The sequence below is a fragment of the Pseudozyma flocculosa genome, assembly GCF_000417875.1.
Source record: "Pseudozyma flocculosa PF-1 unplaced genomic scaffold scaffold00008, whole genome shotgun sequence".
NCBI classification, from domain to species: domain Eukaryota; kingdom Fungi; phylum Basidiomycota; class Ustilaginomycetes; order Ustilaginales; family Ustilaginaceae; genus Pseudozyma; species Pseudozyma flocculosa.
In genome coordinates, this window is record NW_006920876.1 from 263,404 (window position 1) to 282,686 (window position 19,283).

The 19,283-nt window shown below is 63.5% G+C and overlaps 4 protein-coding genes across 4 annotated transcripts; 2 read left to right on the forward strand and 2 right to left on the reverse strand.

Annotated features, from left to right (window-relative positions):
* Positions 1-123: 123 nt before the first annotated feature.
* On the reverse strand, positions 124-2,864 carry PFL1_02788 (uncharacterized protein; the record flags this gene model as incomplete). The annotated part of the gene is made up of 8 exons (XM_007880303.1): positions 124-190; positions 333-642; positions 759-1,184; positions 1,283-1,562; positions 1,663-1,899; positions 1,991-2,071; positions 2,169-2,372; positions 2,478-2,864. The coding sequence occupies 8 exons, from the start codon at positions 2,862-2,864 to the stop codon at positions 124-126; spliced, it is 1,992 nt and encodes a 663-aa protein (XP_007878494.1).
* Positions 2,865-4,042: 1,178 nt separating this feature from the next.
* Positions 4,043-5,923, forward strand: PFL1_02789 (uncharacterized protein; the record flags this gene model as incomplete). Its single annotated transcript, XM_007880304.1, has 3 exons — positions 4,043-4,456; positions 4,582-5,737; positions 5,865-5,923. The coding sequence occupies 3 exons, from the start codon at positions 4,043-4,045 to the stop codon at positions 5,921-5,923; spliced, it is 1,629 nt and encodes a 542-aa protein (XP_007878495.1).
* Positions 5,924-6,210: 287 nt separating this feature from the next.
* Positions 6,211-8,037, reverse strand: PFL1_02790 (uncharacterized protein; the record flags this gene model as incomplete). Its single annotated transcript, XM_007880305.1, has 2 exons — positions 6,211-7,063; positions 7,172-8,037. The coding sequence occupies 2 exons, from the start codon at positions 8,035-8,037 to the stop codon at positions 6,211-6,213; spliced, it is 1,719 nt and encodes a 572-aa protein (XP_007878496.1).
* A 535-nt stretch (positions 8,038-8,572) lies between these two features.
* On the forward strand, positions 8,573-10,771 carry PFL1_02791 (uncharacterized protein; the record flags this gene model as incomplete). Its single annotated transcript, XM_007880306.1, has 2 exons — positions 8,573-9,351; positions 9,460-10,771. 2 exons carry the CDS (start codon positions 8,573-8,575, stop codon positions 10,769-10,771), a joined length of 2,091 nt encoding a protein of 696 aa, XP_007878497.1.
* Between the last annotated feature and the right edge of the window lie 8,512 nt (positions 10,772-19,283).

A 19,283-nucleotide genomic window follows, 5' to 3' on the forward strand; every position in this document is an offset into this window, starting at 1 on the left:
CGCCCGCGATTTGGCCGGGCTGCGGAGCCCTTTGTCGATGCAATCGCGCATTTGCCCGCCTGAGTTGCGTTTCAGTGTGCCCCGCTGCCGCCCATGTCCCCGTCGATCGTCGCGTCCTGGCTCCTAGACCTCTTCGACGTAGTTTGATGGCAGTATGCCCACTTTGCCGTTCTTGACGCCTTGACACCATCTTGTTTTTCCGAGATAGCGGCACCATCGAGACGATTGCAGCGGGTGCGCGAGGGAGCGAACGAGATGGGAACGTGTCAGAACCCGCCTCTAAATTAGCCGATGGGCTGGGATGGCCCTGGGAATAGGTAGGCAGAACTCACCCGTCGCCATAGGCGAGACCGACGGCGGTCAACTCGACGACTTCACCCGCGACGAGACTCAGCTCGTCGCCATCCTGGGCGGCGTAGTCGTACAGGGCCTTTACGAACTTGCCGCATCCCTGCCCCGTCCCCTGCCCACCCGCCGCCGGAACTGCACCGGATGAGGGGACGGGATCGTTCGAGACTGGGGCAGGGGCGGAGTCAAAGTCGCAATAGGATGTAGGTACCAGACCCTGTGACTGGCCCTTTGCCACTTTGATCCACCCCGTCGATTCGACGTCGTCTTCTATCAGCTCAATGATGTCGCCCTCTGTCGTGAGCGGGCGGGTTGGATGAGAATGCGGGGGAGACGGTCAGATGGTCCGTACGGATCGACGCGGAAAGCAGGCAAGGCGGATCGAGCAAAAGCTCGCAAGGACCACTCACCCTGGACGCTCAGCTCGAACGGACTCGTCGCGTCAAAGCCGTAGACGACCCTGCCAACGGGATTGGCGCCGACCACGCTCTCGGGGATGCTCTTGGCCGTCCCAAAGTCTCCAGTCGACCTGCTTCCCGCTCCCATCGAAGAGGCACCGCCGGTCGAGGCAGAGGACATGGTGCGTCCCAGGCCGATGCTCCTGCGGATGCTGCTGCTGCGGTACGACGTTCCCGACGCGCCGCTGCCCGACGGCGCCGCCTTGCACTGAGCAGGTACCTTCATCTCGCACTTGGCATGCACCGTGTAGCCGCACGGCTTGCAGATGCACCCTTGCCGCGCGATGCCCCAGATCGTGCCGTTGCAGTACTGGCACGTCGTCGGGATGGTGAACGACGCCGGCTTGAAGCGGTGCGGTTTGGCCTCGCCCTGGTTCTCTGTCGGGTCGTGGGCAAATGGTGCGGGGCAAAGCCGCAAAACACAGGTGAGCGGAACGGGTCTTGCCCGATCGCAGCAGGACAGCAGGCGCACCCACCTCCAATGGCACCGACGATCCGCTCGACCTCGGCTTCGAGCAGGCAGATCTCAATCTCGAATGCAAATGCCGTCTTGAGCGACTCGAAGAGGTTGTCGAGCACCGCATCGGGGTCGCCCAGACCATCCTGCTTCTCGTAGGCATCGCGCAGATTCTCAAGGCCAGCGACTTCCTTACGCTTGGCCTCTGCTAGCGGGTCGAGCTCGGCCAGCTTGGCTCTGCACCGCAGCAGCCGGTTCTGCAGGAAGACGGTCGGCGCTGCCTCCACCGACATGTCGGGCTGTTGGGTGCGGGGAAGGTGAAGCAGTACGGTGGTCGATCGAGTCAGCCTCGGGTGATCGGCGCTCTCACCGCGCCCCGCGATCTCGGCGGGTGCTCACAGAGTCAAAGAAGACGGAACACGGCTCGAAACTCCACTCGCGCGGCTCCTGCCAGCTTTGCTTGTTGTACTCGATGAAGGTCTGCTGGTCTTGATCCGGATCGACCTTCTTTTTGCTCTCCTCGAGCTGCTTGTACTTGGTACTGAGCGCGTTGTGGTGGTCCGCAACGAGGGCGTTGGCCCTCGCCAGCGATGCAGCCGTGCGCTGGGTGGTCAGTGTCCACAGCGATTGCAAGCCCTGCAGAAGCCAACCAGTCCAGGGCGGTAGGGCGACCGTCAGCAGCCGCGCCGTCATGCTCGCAGGCGCCTACCTCGGTCTCTGGACCTACATTTTCAACCGCCGGCAGGTCCTCCCTGTAGAACTTCTGCTTTGCTGCGTTGGATACCTCGATCTGAAGAAGATACATGTTCTGCGGTACGTGGCGTGCAAGTACCGTGGTGGGCTGGGCGTCAGCAGGATGCTCCGATGCGACGATCGAGTGTGGGCCTACGTGCGCCCTGGCTCACCTTTGCGTTCCACATGTCGACCTGCGCAGTCTGGAAGCCCTTCTCGGCCCTATCCGCGTGCCTGTCGTCTGCGCCGGCCTTTTCCTTCTTCTGCCGGTGCGCCTCGACCTCGCGGCAGTGGTCGTCGTACTTGGACTTTGCCTTTTCCCGATCGGCGTAGATCTTGTCGCGATCGGAGAGCAGCTTGCTGGCATATGAGGTGTGCTGCGGTGGAGCGAAAGAGCGGGAATGGGCCGGCAAAGTTCCATCAGCCTGAAGGACAGGCGGATCGAGGCTCTTCTCCTCGGATTCTTGCACAGCTCGACTCACCTTCTTTCGAATCTCTTCGCGCTTCCTGCCGCTCGAGGCCATCTCTGTCGAGACCTTATCGAGTTCGGTGGCGAGGTGAAGGTGGTCCTGCGAGGCCGCATCGGTCGTGTTGAAGATGTCGGTCACGAACGCTGCCAGCGTGGCTTGCTGGCCCGTCCATTCCCTCGTGGGTGACGGTCCGACGGCAGCCTCATGGTCTCGCTTCGACTTCTTCTCGCGGTACTTGCGTGTGAGGACCGAGAGCTTGGAGGCGTACTCGCGCTCGAGTGCGGCACGCTCTGCGAGAAAGGTGGAAGCATCCGCCTCGATGGCGAGGTGGCATGCGATCGTGTTGGCGATGGGATGGAGCTGGTCCGGCAGGTGCTCGCCAAAGAGGGCGGTGGGCATGTTGGGCCCTCGTCGGCGCGGCGAGCTGGGCGTGCTCGCGGTGGACGTCGGCTGGCTGGCGTAGCTTGGTTCGGCGCAGTCCCGATGGGTTCGATGCGGGCAGCGGTAGGCGATGTCTGTGATGGTAGAGTGAGGCAGGAGGATGGCAAAGGCAGGGCAAAGCAGGCTGCAGCTGCGGCGCCAAGAGGGTGGGGGTCCCCAAATTCACTTGCACCGCCCTCCAGGCTGGGGTGCACCGTGCGCAAGGGGTCCATTTGCCAGGAGAGTCCACTTCGGCTTGTGGAAGCCACCTGGAGGCAGACCGTCGGGCCCGTAAAGCCCGATGCAGCGGGCGACCCGATACAGCTCTTCTTGGGGATCTGCGTCGAGCTTGGCTGTCTATGTATCTGGCTGGCAGAGGCCGGTGAGGTGGGGCGGGCGGCCTGCAGGCGGGCTGCCCGTGTCGATCCCGGAGCTGCAGCCGTCTTACGGAAGGCTGCGTGTCGCGAGCTGCAGCGCGGCCTGCCTCCACAAAGAAAGAGAGCCAGGCCAGCGCACGGACGTGAGGTGATTTCCCGGCGTGGCCTGACAAGCCCCGCCCGCCTGCCCGGCCTGGCTCGTCGGGCCCTAGCCTGCCTTGTCGAGATCCAGACCCTGGCCTGCCTGCCGGCCTGCCTGCCTGCCTGACTGCCTCCCTGCTGCCTGGACCTTGGCTGATGGGCTCGCCTGGCGCCGACGGCTGCTTGGCTTTCCAGAGGCCGACTGCCGCCGCCAGATGAGAGATCTTCGCCTGCTCGCCCTCCTGCCCGGCTGGCGGCGATTACCCTACGCTGGCCGCCCTCCGCCGGCTCTTCGGCTCTCGAGAGAAGGGTACGGTGAGATGCTCTCGGCGGGCACATCCGTTGTCGGGCCCTCGAGCGAAGCGGGCGCGGATGCCGCTCCCCACGTTGCCTCGTCTTCCCGCTGCTTCCCTTGCCCCCTTCGCCGTTACGCCCTTCCACGCCACCACCACCATCACGATCAACGCCTCCCAAGCGCTCACATCAGCTGTCGCCTGCTCCGTTTCCGTCAGCGTCGCCTCAACGTGACCTCCTCGCCTCGTCTCTTTTCCTCTCCATCCCCCCACCCCGCCTTCACCGTCCCGGCCTGTCCCTTCCCGCCTTGGACATTGACTGCTGCCATCCGCTCCACGCTCCGTCATGTCGATCCCGTTCCCGTCCATCTCGCTGCCCCAAGCCCTGGTCAAGCCGTTCCAGGGACCTGCCACCTCGATTGCGCGCGCCTCGCTCCTCGGACTCTTCTCGCGCCTGACCATTGGTCAGCTCGAAATCCAGTTCCTCGACGGCCAGACGCACAAGTTTGGCGATCCCACCCTCGTAAAGTCCAAAGAGAGGAACCACTCGGCCGCCTCCCAATCAACTTCTGCGCAGCTTCCCTCCAAGAACGCAGCGCAAGCCAGCTTCGCTGCCGCCAAGGCTGACGCTCCCCATGCCGTCCTTATCGTCAAGTCCGACACCTTCTGGATCCGCATGTTCCTGGGCGCCGATCTGGGCTTCGCGGAGAGCTTCATGACTGGCGAGGTTGACACCCCTGACCTTGGCGCCTGCTTCGAGGTGAGTCTCGGTCGGTCGAATAGGTTGCGCGCCCGCTGCGCTGGCTCGAGGGAGGCCCCGGGAGCTGACCCTCCTCTCCTTTGCGACGTCCTTATCTGCATCTGGGTCGTGCGACCACCTCGCAGCTCTTCATTCGAAACCGAGCGTCCCTGTCGAACCTCGAAGGCTACAGCATCGCTTCGTCGCTCGTCTCGTCCGCCCAGGCCATGCTAAACCGCCGCTTCGCCAACACCAAGGTTGGCAGCCTGCGCAACATTGGCGCCCACTACGACATCTCCAACGAGATGTACAAGGCGTTCCTCTCCAAGGACATGACCTACTCGTGCGCCATCTTTGACACGCTCGACGCCGACGTCACTGGCCCGCTGCTGACGCGCCTCAACCACGCATCGACCCAAGGCATGATGACCAACGGCCACACCGATTCGGCCGCCTCGGGCGCCTACGAGCCCATCCGCTTCACCGACGACCTGCCGACGCCACCAGAAGAGTCCGAGACCAAGCTCGAGGCCGAGGATGAGCTCGAAGTGGCCCAGCTGCGCAAGCTGCGCATGATCATCAAGCGGGCCAACATTCGCAAGGACGACCGCGTGCTCGAGATTGGCACGGGCTGGGGCTCTTTTGCCATGGAGGCGGTGCGTTCGACGGGCTGCAAGGTGGACAGCGTCACGCTCTCGGTAGAGCAAAAGGCGCTCGCCGAGGCGCGCATCGCCGAGGCCGGGCTGACGGGCAGCATCACTGTGCACCTGATGGACTATCGCGACTTCCCCCCCGAGTGGACCAACCGGTTCGACCGCGTCTGCTCCATCGAGATGCTCGAGGCGGTCGGCATCGAGTTCCTCGAGACCTACTTTTCGTGCGTCGACCGCGTCCTCAAGCGCGACGGCGGCGTGGCCGTCTTCCAGTGCATCACGATGCCCGAGGGCCGCTTCGAGTCGTACGTGCGCTCGGTCGACTTTATCAAGAAGTGGATCTTCCCGGGCGGCATCCTCCCGTCGGTCACGTCACTCGTCGACGGCGCCACGGCGGGTTCCAAGAACCAGCTGGTGCTCGACACGGTGGTCAACATCGGCCCGCACTACTCGCGCACGCTGCGCGAGTGGAGGAGACGCTTCGAGGCCCACTTTGACAACGTCATCCGACCGGCCCTGCTGCGCGACCACGAGGAGATCCGCAACCTGCCCGAAGTGGCAAAGGACAAGGAGATTGAGGTGTTTAGGCGCAAGTGGATCTACTACTTTGTCTACTGCGAGGTCGGCTTCACGAATCGCGTCATCGGAGGTGAGTCTCGAGTCTGACGTGCAGCGGCCCGTACATGGTGCGCGATTGAGAGAGCTGACCCCTTTGCTTCTTTTGGTCTCCTTGTCCTCTTCCCTCATCTCGACATCCCGCCATGGTGCTCGTGCAGACCACATCCTCGCCTTCACCCGCGAGGGCAACGTCACCCTCCCCGTCTGCTGCGGCTGAGCGCGACGCATCGCTCCATATCGCACCGACACGGAAGCCCACTGGAAACCCTTGGATCGTTGCGTTTCAAACCCCCTGCTTTTGCTTGGCTGCACTTGCTCTCTTCGTCAACTGCTCCTCCTGTCCATTCGCTCGACTTGTATCATCGGACCGTCTTGCTAGAAGATACCTTTTTGGCGCCCCGTCTCCCACGCTGTCTCCTGCACGGCGTGCGTCAACGCATAGCAGGGCGGAGGCGGTGCCGCTATTTTCGATTTCTGCCGGCTCATCTCAGGGGGCCGAGTGGATCAACAGACGAAGCCGGCCTTGTTGAGCCTCTGGCATACCTCCTCGAGCGTGCCCGCCGTCCTGGCAATCTGACGGTCCCAGCGCTTTGTGTACTTGTTCTCTCCCTCTGCCATGGCCGACGAGGCGCCAAATGCCCCCTCTGGACCGCCGGCAGAGTCGCCGACCTCGGCGGCAGACTGGGCTTCGGGTGCGCCGCTCGTCGCGCCCGCCAGTCCGCCCGCGATGGTTCCCGCCTCGCCACGTCGGTCCTGGTCGACAAAGTAGAGCACCCCACCCGATCCACCCACGCTCGCGCTCGCGCTCGCGCCGCCCGGTCGACCCTCTTCGACGAGATCGCCCACCTGGTCGATCCACGCCTTGAGCCTTCCCTGCTGGATCATCCTGCGTGCCGTCTCCTCGGCCCCTGCTGAGCTCAGATCGAGCAGCGCGCCAAGGCCGTGCAGCGTGATGTTGTCGTAGAGTCGCGAGGCGCTGAGCAGGTTGTGCTCGATCATGGCGCGATCCAGCACCGTGCTCGGTGCATGACGGGTCGAGGCCGGTCGGCTCGATGAGGTCGACGTGCCTGCCATGTCGGTGTCGCCCGACGCCGAGGCCGAGACGGTGGCGGAAGCGGAGGCGTCGGCGGCGGCGGCGGGCGCGCGTGTCGGTGCGAGCTTGGCCACCTGGTGCGGAGCGAGGAGTTTCTCAAACGCCTGGATCTCGTGGGGACGAATGATGTGGTCCAGGAACACCTTGCTGAGGATCGTGTACTGCGGCAGCGATTGGGTGCGTTCGTCGCGGATCAGCGTCGCCAGCGTTCGCGCACGCTGCGGACCGGCGGGGGAGAGAATTGATGCCGTGACGGCGGCCGAGCTGCGAGGACGGAGTGAGGGAGGAACAAGTGCAGACGCAAAGGTCGGTCAGGATCTCTTCGCTTGCGAGTGCGACCTGTCCCAGGGTGATCCGCCCCATGGCACTCACAGCATCATGTTGCGATCGACCTCATCGATCTCGGCGATGTAGCTGAGCTCGTGGTATCTGACCGCCGCCTCTGCAAACCTCCTCTGAGCATCGTAGATCCTGGCCTGGCACAGCTTGAACTGCAGGCCAAGCACTTTGGGATCCTCGAGCTCCGATTCCGCCTTGGCCTCTGACGAGGCGGCTGCAGCGGAGGTATCGGCGGACGAGGCGAAGGACGAGGTGAGGATGGCGCCGGGCACATTGTGGATGACGAGGCTGGCGCGCTTGAGGAAGACGTCGGCGCCGACGGGGTCGTCCCCCTCGAGCAAGAGGCGGACGATGCGCATGTAGACGCTGAGCTTGTAGTGGTCCGAGACGCTGCGGTGCCCCGAGTCGAGCGGGATGGCCTGGAGGACGCGGGCGGCCTCGATCCAGTCCTCTTCGGCCTCGAGCAGGCTCGAGAGCTGGGAGCGGAGGACGGAGGCCTGCTCCTCGAAGCTCAGCACGCGCGGCTGTAGCTTGTCGAGGGCGTCTTCGAGGATGCGCCTGCGTACGTCGGGTTCTGCGATGGCGGGAAGGGAACCATCGTTCATTTCCGACTCTGCGCCGCTGGACTTGTGAAGCTGTGCTGCGCTGGCGATTTCGTGCGCAAAGAGGGTCAGGGCCTGTCGTCCGACGACGAGGCCGCCGCCGGTCGAGTTCTGGTCGCTGAAGACGGCATTCTGGAGATATGCAGCGGTGATCTGGACGAGCTGGTCGGCATCGAGCTCCGAGCTAGGTTTGGCCAGGGCTTCGCCCAGAAGGGTTCGGTAGGAGGGGGCCCTTGTGGCGTTTGGCTGGGACGCGATGCTGGCGAGGCGATTTGTGAAGTGACTCAGGTGGCTCATGGCGAGAGAAGAGCAGTGTCGAGGATGCGGCTAGCAAAGCGACGTCGAATGACCAGCTGGGGGAAAGGAGCGATGGTGGTGGTGACGAGGAGAAGCGACAGGGGAAGGAGCTGCGGGTGATCCGACAAGAAGCTTGAGAAGAGCTCAGCTTGGCCTCGCTTGCCTTGAGGGTGCCCGGCCTCAGCCCTTGCCTGGCCTGGCCAGGCAAAGCCGTTTATGTGGAGTTGAGGGCAGCCAGCAGCGTCAGGCCGGCGGGCGGGGATGCTGACGCTGGCCTGGCCTGGTCTGGCTGGCCGGGCTGAGGGTGGCTGCGCTTGGGCCAGGCTCACCAACCTCGGAAGTCGGGAAATCAAGATTGCCAGTAGCGGGGAAGCGAGGAGCCAGGCCAGCCAGACAGGGTCCCCTCGGCCAGGTCCCCCGGCTCGTGCTGCTCTGCCCTGCTTGGTCCCTTGGTTCCCGCGCGACGCTACATTTCGATACCACCGCCGCCCCGACACACATCGACTCACATGCTCTCGTAGACTGTCGCATCGTCATGCAGCCCATAGCCATTGGAGAGAGCCTGGGCGGGCTGCTGCGCCAGATTGCCAGCAACAACACCAGCCCGCTCAATGAGCCGGCCCCCCACCTCCCCTCCCTCTTCTCGCTCCGTTACAACTTCAAGCCCGAGAGCGTCGCAGACAGCACCCGGGGCATCCTTCACCACCCGTCCCGCAACCCGGCTTCAGACTGGCAACTCGAGCTCGACGCTGCGTCTTCGACGTCGGCCAGCGCGCCCGCTACCGCGCCATCCTCGCAATCCCAGGACTCGGCGACCTCCAACAGCAGGGCGGCACACGTCTTCACCGGATCTCAGCATGCCGCCAAGGGGCTCGACTGCGTGCTGGTGTGGGATGCTGAAAGGAAGACGTACGTCCTGGACCGCATCGCCTCGACCTTCAATCTCAAATTAGAACGCTCGAGGACCAGCTTGAGCGATCCGGCCTTCGACGCCCTGTCCGGCACCGGACCGTCTCGAAAGCAGAAGCGCCGCCGGACCGACATGCAGCAAGCCGAGGGGATCGCATCAGCTTTCAGCAGAGCCCACGATCGTAAGGCCGAATCTGCGGTGCAGAGGGCGTCTTCGCGCCTTTCGTCGGTCACCCGCAGCGCCGTGACGCCCTCGTCGTCTTCCCGCGATGCTTCACCCATGTCTTCAGCCTCCAGAGGGCGGACGAGCCTGGGCCAAAGTACGCGCTTGACGGCGGCCTTGCCGCGACGCTCCGGTAACGGCAGCACCGCCTCTCGTATGCCCGTCGGCATCGAAGTCGAAGAGTTCATCGACAGCCCTCCTTCCCCGCTGTCTCAGGCAACGGCGTCAGCATCGACTTCACGACGAGATCAACCCGAACCCCCTCGGATGTTGCCCGACCTTGAATCCAGGCCAGTCTCGAAAGTCAAGTCCAGAGGATTGGATCGGCATAGTGCCGAAGCTCGACAAGCTGCCGAAGCGGACGAGTCCCGTCGAGGTCGGCGGATCCAGCCCGACGCTGCGGAACCGGCCGAAACATCACAGACAGAGCCCCAGGCTCGATCCGGCCTGCTGCGCCAAGACAGTACCGACGCGCGACACCCGGCGACGCGGGAGGGACAACAGCACAACGGCCGTCTACCTTCCCCAACGCCAGCCATCGAAGATGTTGGATTGGCAGTCGACGAGACTGTTCCAGGAAAGGAGGAAGAGGCGGCCGACCTGGATGACGAAGACGACCTGGCCCACGCACTTGAACTCGAGCTCGGCAATCTGTCGGAAGACGAGCCACAGAGGTCACCGACGTCGACCTCATCGCCGCAGCCACAGCCGCCGTCGGCAACGTCCAGGAAAGAAATCCTAGACACCAGCATCGACAAGGCGGCCAATAGGTTCACCCCAGAGGCCATAGCAGCCTCGACCACAGCAAGCCCCAACGTGGCTCGATTCCGGCTGAAGCGCAACCCAGTATCGAGGGGCGTGTCCGAGGACAGCCTGCAAGCTGGGGGTTCGACGCCTCTTCCGGTCACGCCTGCGCTGCATACGCCGTCAGGGGATTTGACAGCCTCGCCCGCTTTCAGCAGTCGCAGTCGAGGTGGCCACAGCGTCGCGCCGCTCGACGGCGCCACTTTTGCCCGGAGCGACATCGATAGTCCCATGGGCCTCGGCCTTCAGACGCTTGGGCATGCCGCCACGCCTGCTGGCTCACCCCGCATCGCAGAGGTACGAGACGCCGCTGCGGCGCGCGCCTCAACTCCACCTCCTACGACAGCGCAAACGCTGGAGGAGCCCATCGCGGTCGATTGGAAGCCCAAGCATGCCGATGATGCCAGGGGAGCGTCGGCGTCGTACGGCGCTGGGCACGAAGACTCGGTCGATGACGAGGACGAGGACGACGAAGACGAAGAAGAGGGGGCAGAGGAGGAGGACGATGATGACGACGACGGCTTGGACGACTTTGCGGCCGAGCTCGACCTGACGCTGGCGGACAACGATGCGGGCGCACCGCCGAGCGACGAAGCTGTGCCGGTCGAGGAAGCCCCTGCCGCCACCGATACCGCCACAAGCGCAAGAAGAGCCTCGAGGGTTGCACCGACTGGTACGACGAGGCAGCCACTTCGCCTGGCAGCTCCTGCCTCGTCGGACAGGTCGGGCGGTAGGAGGAAGGTCTACGGCCTGGGAGGCCCAAGGGAAGAGGAGGACGACCTCGAGGACAGCGACTAAGCTGTGGATCAAGTCGCCCGGTGGCTTCGGTTCCCGCATCGTGTCATGGCCCAGCGGGGCTTTGCCCGCGCCTCTGAAGCTTGGACACAGGCCCGGAAGGAGGCTCCGAGACTATTGCGTTGCTGCATGGGCCCCCGCGCTTCCTCGCAGCTCGAACGTACTCGATCCGCAGCTCGAACGTACTCCATCTGGGGAAACGCAAAGAGCCGGGCAGGAGCTTGCGCTTGAGCTCGATCAAGTGACGTAAAACGTCCGGCTGCCCCCGGCCAAAACCACGTACGGCGTAAGAGAACGCACAAATATCGCGGCGAATATCAGCCACATCACGATGTCTCCTCGTAGCATGTTGACATGGAGTGAGGTGCTGCGGCTCTGCTGTAATTCACGATGAATGAGGTCGCGGCCCGATGTGCTGCATGCTACGTAGCGGCGCCCGGGCCGCCTTGCCGTAATATCGACGTGGCAGTGGCGAACTGGCGGGCGCCGCCATCCGCGCTCCCTGATGTGTCCCCGCCGCCGGTCTACCACGTTGACCGGTTGGAGTGGGCCGTGTCTGCTATCCTTCAGGAAGCAAGCTGGGGAGCAGAGGTACCTCCAGCACTGATCGCGGCCGGGCCGTCGAAAGCTATAAAACCGCCTTGTCGTGAGCCTCGACTCGACCTCGATCTCCCATCACACACCGACACGAATCCCATCGAAACTTTCCCTTCCATCTTACGAGGCCCCCTGGCAAGAGACTAGACCACCCCATAACACCAAGGAAAGTGAGTTGGGAGATACGGGGCCATGGTATCGCGAGGCTCGTTCCTTTGATGAATCTGTCGCGAATATGAAGAGCTGATCGATCGCGAATACGATGCGTTCGCCGTTCAGAATGTACTCCACCTTCAAGTCGTCGATCCTCCTCGCGGCCTTCGCCGCCGTCGTAGCCATGACGGTCCTGCCCGGCGCTCAAGCCGCAACCACCTACACGTACCACGGCAACACGGCAGCATGGTGCCGCTTCGTCGACAATGGCTCGCGAGCCTTTGAGGGCTGCGTCCAGACAGGCTCGGGAACGTCGGGCAGCGATTTCTGGCAGGAGTACTCTTGCGACTTCGACGTGTGCCAGGCTTGCGCTGCCAACGGCGGCACGCCCGGCAACTGCTGATGGACGCGACTGGATCGCAATCGGGATGCTGATCGGAGCGACGAGCCGGCGCTGTGGGCCAGGCAAATCCAGTCCTGTAGCTACTCTGAACGAGCCGACGCCTCGGCTGCGCTTGGACAGGAGGATGGGTTGGCGAGCACATGCGATGGCTCATAGATCCGCCTTTTGTGAGGCTTTGAACTTCGTATGTGTCCACACACAAGCAGCAGGTGGCATCGACCGAGCATCACGTAGTCCTGTCCTCGGCGTTGGCAAGGATTCAAGGCATCGGGCGCACGAGTGTCCGTGCCGTTTTAGCATGAGTTGAAGTGGCGCACGTACGTTTGGTCGCGTCAACCCAGGTTCCTCGCACGCATGAGCCGCTTCGGATGCACCCATGTCGACCTAGTCGCGGTATGGTGTCCCTCGCCATTTCCTGGCTCGGACTCCGGAGCGGATATTTTCGCCGCACTCCGCCGCTCTCTGACTTGAGCTAGGCAGGGATGCGCAATTGTCAATCAACCAGCAGGGCGACAACAACAATGGCGTACGGCCAAACGGGGAAGCCGTGTGACAACAATGAAGACGCCGGGTGTGGGTACATGCCGCCATACGGTCCATGTGTGCGTACGTAAGACGGCTGGGGAGGCCCGCCGTTGGTGGCGGTGGCGAGAGTTCGACAAGCACGAGAGAGAGAAGGGATGGAGATGCCAGCGTGCATCGTGTGCAGCGAGCCACCGCGTACTGTACACCCTGCGCAGCACTCCGGCTGCAGCTCCCTGTGCCGGTCCCTTGGATTCGGCGGCTCCGTTCGTCAGTTCTGAACCGCACATGCGGTTCGCACGCAGGGCGAGGCAGGCGTCCCTGTCGCGGGAGAGACTAGACTGAGACGGCGCAGCGACGTCTCGAAGAGTGGCCACGGTACGGTGGGTAGGTGTTCGATTGGTGGCAGGCAGGCGGGCAGTCAGGCAGACAGGATGTCGGCGGTGCCACGCAGGGAACCCGACAGGCAGACGGCGGCTACTTTTCACCCTGCATCAATCCGATCTTCTTAGTGGCGCCGCTGCGCGTCTAGCCTAGACACCCCCCGCCACCAACCCATGCCAGCCTAGCCTCGACCTTTGCTCGCGTGCTCAGAGGAAGCGACCCGGACGCGGCTCGATTTGAGTGTTTCCGGGTGTCGCCATCCATCCACCCGCCAGGGGCCCGTTCCTCTCTGGACCCTACCTGCTGGCCAAGCGAGACCGAGAGACCCGTGGTGGCAGCAAGCAACGATGTTGCCAGGCGACGGCGATGGTGATAGATTGGACGGGAGTTGAAAAATTCGGCGACGACGAGGGCAGAGGCGAAGGCGTGGGCGACAACGACAAAGAGGGTTGGATGTTAGACGTGTCGTCCAGCGGGCGGACGGAATGGAGGCGGCGACGACAAATGGACGGGACCAGACGGAGCGGCCGTGCCAAGGTCGAGGCGAAAGTACGTCGCTGCAAGAAGGGGCTTGCAGGTGGCTCCAGATCTCGACGCCTCTTTTTCTTTGCAGTCCGCGCGTGCTTGCCCTGGCCCGTTGCGGCTTTCCGCCAGCGTCTCTGCCGTTTTCGATTAAACAGCCCCCGCCCTCCCTCTCTCTCGCCCTCTTGGCTCTGCTGCCGCCTCTGTACGCCGGCTTACTGTCACCCTAGCACGATCCACGCCGAATGTGGGCGCCATCCTCGATGAGTCGACAAAAAAAAATGCATGCCGGGGAGATGATATCGCAGCGCCAACCGCCGACTGCCTTCGACGCAAGTTCTGTTCATCGGCTTTCCTCGAAACCGTCGTCTTTGAGAAGGGGCTGCTTGCTTGCTGGCGTGCTTGTTCGTGCGGCCACGCGAGAGGCGGAGATCGCTAATCGGCCCTCGGTTGACAGCCAGTCAGGCAAGCACGCCCCAAACTCCGCCCAGCGTGGCCCTCGATCTGCGCTTGCCACGCTGCCCGCCCCGCTCGGCCGCTCGCTTTGGCGCCGGGCTTCGAGAAGCCCCTCGCCTGCCCTGCCGGCCTTCGAGTCCCGTTGTGACTTTTTGCAAAGAATAAAAGAATAGAGGAGCGCCACGGCAGTCGGCCAACGACGGACGTCAACCTTGGCCGATCGGAGCTTTGATCGCCTTCCCTGATCTTCGAGGACAATGGCGTGCTGGCAGCCCCGATGCCGGGCGGACGGGAGAACGATGCAGGAAGCCACTTTATCTCGTTTCGCCCTCGCTGTCTGGTCGCCCCGCCTTGGCGGCTTTTGATTCCGCCATCCCCGCGCGAGGGTGGAGCGTAGAGTGCGCGAGCCAAGGCCAGCACCGAGCGGCCCCTCATCGGCCCGTCTGTTTCAGCCGTTGCGCTACATACAGGGCCCCACCGTCCGCGTTCTCCAGTCCGCAGCGGTCGTACAGGCCATCGGATCGAAGCCATAGACGGAAACGATGCGCGAAAGCGTCAATTCTACTTCGGCTTAGACCTGGCCTGGACGACGGCGATAGACGTACATAGCGAGAGCAGGGGGTCTTCGCTCGCTTCCTTGTCCCGCTGCAAACAATGGAACGCAGCCATCCTCGCCAGAGAAGTGCCAGCACCCGAGCAGTCTACGGCACATCGCCTCCCTCGGCCATGCTTGGCAAAGAGACGAGTTGTAGAACGAATGGCGCTCTGTAGCGTGTGACCGCAGCACTCACGTCAAGATTCGCAGGCTAACAGACAAAGGAAGAAGTAGCTGCTTTATTGTTACAAAGGTGTGATTTGTTCCGAAGGGGATGGATATGTACGTGTGGGCTTGTCGCCTCCCTCTCGGCCTAACAGCTTTGCGCGCTACACGACCCGAACGGGGGACCCCACATGGCGAGCCGTGGCTCCTTAGCCGATCCGGGTTCCAGGAGTGCAGCGCAGCGTACTGTAACGTGTACGTTCTGTATGCTTGGCCCCCTGGCTGGCCAGAGACCCACTGCATCCCCGCCTGGGTATGCGTACGGTCCGTGGGGACCCCCTATGACCGGCCACTGCTCGTACTTGATACTGTACCTACATCGATGCTGTCGCTAGACGGCGACCAGTCGCAGCGGCGTCGATCATGCGCTACATGTAAGGCCGAGTGTCCGGGTCGCGAGATCCTCTGCAGGGAGCTCCGTTTGCTTGCTCCTGTGCGACATCTAGACTCGAGCACGGGGGTCTTGCACAGCACAAAACACGCGGAGAACGGCGCAGTCTCCTCGCATCAAGCGAGCGAAAAGATTGACGGCGAGGCTACGAGTGAGGTGAGTAGCCTCTGACCCGAGCAATCGTGAGCGTTGAGCCGAACGAGTCGAGTGTGCTTTGCTGTGGATGCCTCTCGAGTTGAGCCTGCTTCTCCCGACACGTCCGCTGCGCAAGGGGTCGACTGACAGGCGAAGCGAGCCTAAGGCGGGTTTTTCGGGGACAGACGGACCGCTGAAGCTCGACGGGACGACGACATGGACCTCCAGTAAGCGGTCCGACTCCGGATGCCGATCCCGAGCTAAGCGGGGAGACCAGGCCAGGCCTCCAGGCAACGGCCGAGCAGGCACGGCGCAGGTCTCGGCCATGGTCTTGACGTTTTGGGTTATGTCGACGATTCCCGGAGCCGCAGCCTCGTTCCGCTGTTGTGCTCACACCAGGATCGGGGTCTCTGTGCTGGAGGAGATCCACCCGTGTACGACAGCAGGGACTGTCGTGTCCGCTTGCCGGACTCCGGAAGTCGAGGCTGCTTCCGCTGCGCTCCTGTCTGACCCGCCTACAGCGTACAGCTCTGTGCAGCCAAAAAAGGTGCGCGGCGCGCGGGTGCGTCGTACGTGGCTGCGTGCGTAGCGTGCGAGCTACAGTATGTACCTAGATGGGCTTGTGCAGCATCAGAATCCACCACCGGCGCGTTGAGAGGGGGAGGAGGGCAGGTAGTTGCGGCAGCTCATAACGTTCTCTGCACCTTCACAGCCTTTCCCCTTCGCAGACCGCTGCGGCGGGTATGTATTGCTGAGCTCGTCCGCTCGCGGCAAGGCCTTGGTTGAGGACGGCGACGCAAGCTGGGTGCACTACTCCGCCTTGCGAGCGTCGTCCCCGGCGCCGAAGAGGGACCGAGACAGCGCTAACGTGGCTAGGGCAGGCGCTCTATCTTAGCTAAGAGACTAGCACGGGTACAACGTCAATCTCGGTTGGGCACCAGGCGAACTTCCGCTGCATATTACCAGCCGAGACGCCTCATACCTCACCGGTGCTCCAGCCATCCCTGCAGGCGACGACTGAGAGGCCACGACCAGCGACCGGTGCCGTAGCATACTTCTGAGCCCTCGCAGCAGAGAGCAAAGGAGAGAATCTCTCGGGCCGTCAGCGGTTGGATAGACTTTTCGGAGTCGAGGGACCGCAGCACGAAAAGAGGTCCAGCCCGATGCAAGGGCGATCTACACCACCTCCCATCGCATCTGCCAGGGTCGCCACCAGACTCGAGCTTTGCCCGTTGCGCTCTCGGTGACCACCAGGGTAGGAGTGTCTCCGTTAGGGTACGGCCGGCGCGAGTCCCCTTTTTGTTTGTTGATCCGACGCCTCCCCCTACGTCGGATCTCGAGATTCCGTCAGGAGGAGGCGGGGTCGGTATTTTGCTGCAGTACGAACCCACGCTGAGCCGCACCGGCGCATGGTCGAGCGTCCAGATCTCGCTGCAGGAGTCGACGCGCCGATGGACAAAGACTCGTCGCAGCCGCTCGTGATGAGGATCGCAGGTCGAGATGCAGGTGTCCCGATGGCAGGTGCTTGCAGGCTCCCGCTGGGCAGCACCGGCTTTTGCCAGTGCCGCAAGCTTTCTGAGTGGATGCAGAAGCGTTGAGGACGGAGATGGAAGAAGTGGACGGAGGTCGCAGCAAGCAAGCAAGAGGATCAACGGCGTCCGATGTACGGTCACTTAGCAGCAAGCAAGGAGCAGAGCGCAGCTAGGAATCGCCGTGTCCGCGTGCTCCAAGGTAGCAGCTGTACCGCAAGGTAGAAGCTGTACCGCAATCGGCTCGACCTGCCTCTATCTTTCAGGTGCAAGAGCAGGCAATGGCCGATTCGGATCGACCGAGCACCTTTCGGGATCTCCCCGAAGAGCAGAGGCAGGCAGACGTCCGATGAGGCTGGGCGACGGGGCCGCGCGAGGGCACTCGGCACGCGCCGACCAACCGGCCGACGCCCAGCCTGGCCAGCCTCCGCGATCTGGCACATCCAATGGGGAGGCAGCCGATATCTCACCGAGTACATCGGATCGGCCCGCGCGTGGCTACAGTGCGGAGAGACGGCTCCTCGACTGCAGCGGTGATGGTGGCGGGGGGTCGGCGATGATGATGGCGACGAGGGCCCTCGTTGCTGCATCCGACGGTCAGCGCCCTGCCGGAAAATTTCCGAGGCTGCTACGCCCGCCAAGGATCGCCATCGGGATGTGGTTTCGATAGCATCAAAGGCCGGGCCGAACCGATAAGTGGCGGCGCAGCACGTCCTGCTGAAGAGTAGCCTGCGTGCTTCGTTTTCTGGCCTGGCGCGAAGCACAAAAAGGATGGCGGGCAGGAGGCAGGCAGGCAGGAACGTACTGTAACGCACGGAGCGGTCCGAGGTCGAGTCGAAGGCGTGCGGTCCAGCGAGGCAGGTCCATGCGATGTGGTGGCATCATGTCAAGCTCACCTGCTTCGAAGCCTAACGGCGGCAAGGCACCTTGGCTGTCCGGCTACTTTTCCCGCCCGGGCGACCCGTTTCCTTGGAATCAGCTGCAGGCGCCGGCCTGTCTCATGCACCTCGGGTCGTTGCAGCGAAAAAAGCCAGGAAGGAGGAAGGCCCACCATCGTGCACGAGACCAGATCGACCCGGCCCGCGATCAGGCGGACAGGCCCGGGACCGGACAGGCAGAGATGGAAGCCTAGCCTTGACGTACGAGGGCGCAGGAGCCTGACTGGCCGGCTGCAACTCGATCTCGGCCGGCGACAACGACGACGACGGACAAAAGCCCAACACAACAACGATGGATGGCAAGCAAGCTACGTGATGCCAGCCATCGCTCCCCGCCCCTATGTCGGCTTAGCTGAGCGCGCAAAGGCGGTGGCAGGCGGCAGAAGCGAAGGGGCGGCCAGAGGCAGGGGCGGCGCAGGGCGAGGCAGGTGGTTGTCCCGCCGTCTGTCTGGTTGTCGGAATTGCCGCCCAGCCTACGTACAGCGCGCCACAGCGCAGATCCAGCCAAGATGATGAGACGCGATGCGGCGCGATATGTAGCTAGTTAGTCGGCGGGGGCTGATGGCGGCCGTCGAGAGCGAGATCGAAGATGCCATTTTGCTCGCCGTTTGGCAGTCGACGTCTTGGATGCTGGACAATTACAACGTGCGCTCGCGTGGCTGGTCGCCGGTGCGTACCGTACGTATGCTGCTTGGCTGCTTGTCCTAGGTTGCTGGTAGGCAGGCGGGCAAGCACGGTCGCTCCTTGCAAAGCCAGCTAGAGTAGGGAAAGGCGGGCGGTTCGGGTCGAGGCTGGGAGGGGCAGGCAGCGTGGCGGGAAGCCTGGAATGTCCGCCTGGGTGCGTTGTCGAATCAGCCGGGTGGGGCCTTGGCCTCCACTTGCCGTCCTTCTCGCTTTTGGCTTTCCGGGTGGATCGTGGCGTGCGTGCGCGCGCTTGCGTCGGTGGGTCTAGCGCGCAGCGTTTGGAGCCACAGCGAGGGAGGCGAGCATAGGCTGAAGGGCAGGGCAGGCCGAGTTTCCGGGTGACAGCCAGCAACATTATACGCAAGCTCGCTTGCCCTTCCGGGCCCACATGAAGATGTACCGCCGCTGTCGGTGCGCTGTGGCTGCCCGCCGTGCGGGCGTGCCGCTTCGGCCTTCTCTCTTCCTCGCCCGCCTGCCTCTCCCCACCGCTTCCGCCCCTCGCCCTCTCCTCCGTTTCGTCGCTCGGCCTTTTGCCCGCCTGCCACCCACCCAGTCCATGAGACGGGCGGCGCCGCCCGCTCTGGCCTGCTTTGACAGCCACCACCGACTCGACACCACCCGGTTGTCCCCTTCGCCTGCACCTCGCTGCTGCCACAGAGAACAGCCTCGCCGCTGGAGTGAGAGCCAGCCAGGCCACAGAACGGCAGGCCCGACAGCGAGACCACACCTGTGGCCCTGGTTGCCTCTACCCGCTCCGCACTTCAGAGCTTCCAGCTGCGTCCACCCTCACGACCACCACCGCCACCACCTCCCTCATCCCGACCACCTCCTCCATCCTCCTGAACATTCTCCGACGCCTGATCCTGCCGCCACCCCGCACCGCCTGCTCCATAGAGAAACGCAGCCCCTCGTCTTAACTCGACCAATCGAATTCGCCGCCTGGCAACGCCCCTTTTCCCCTCCGCCCTCCGCCACCGCTGG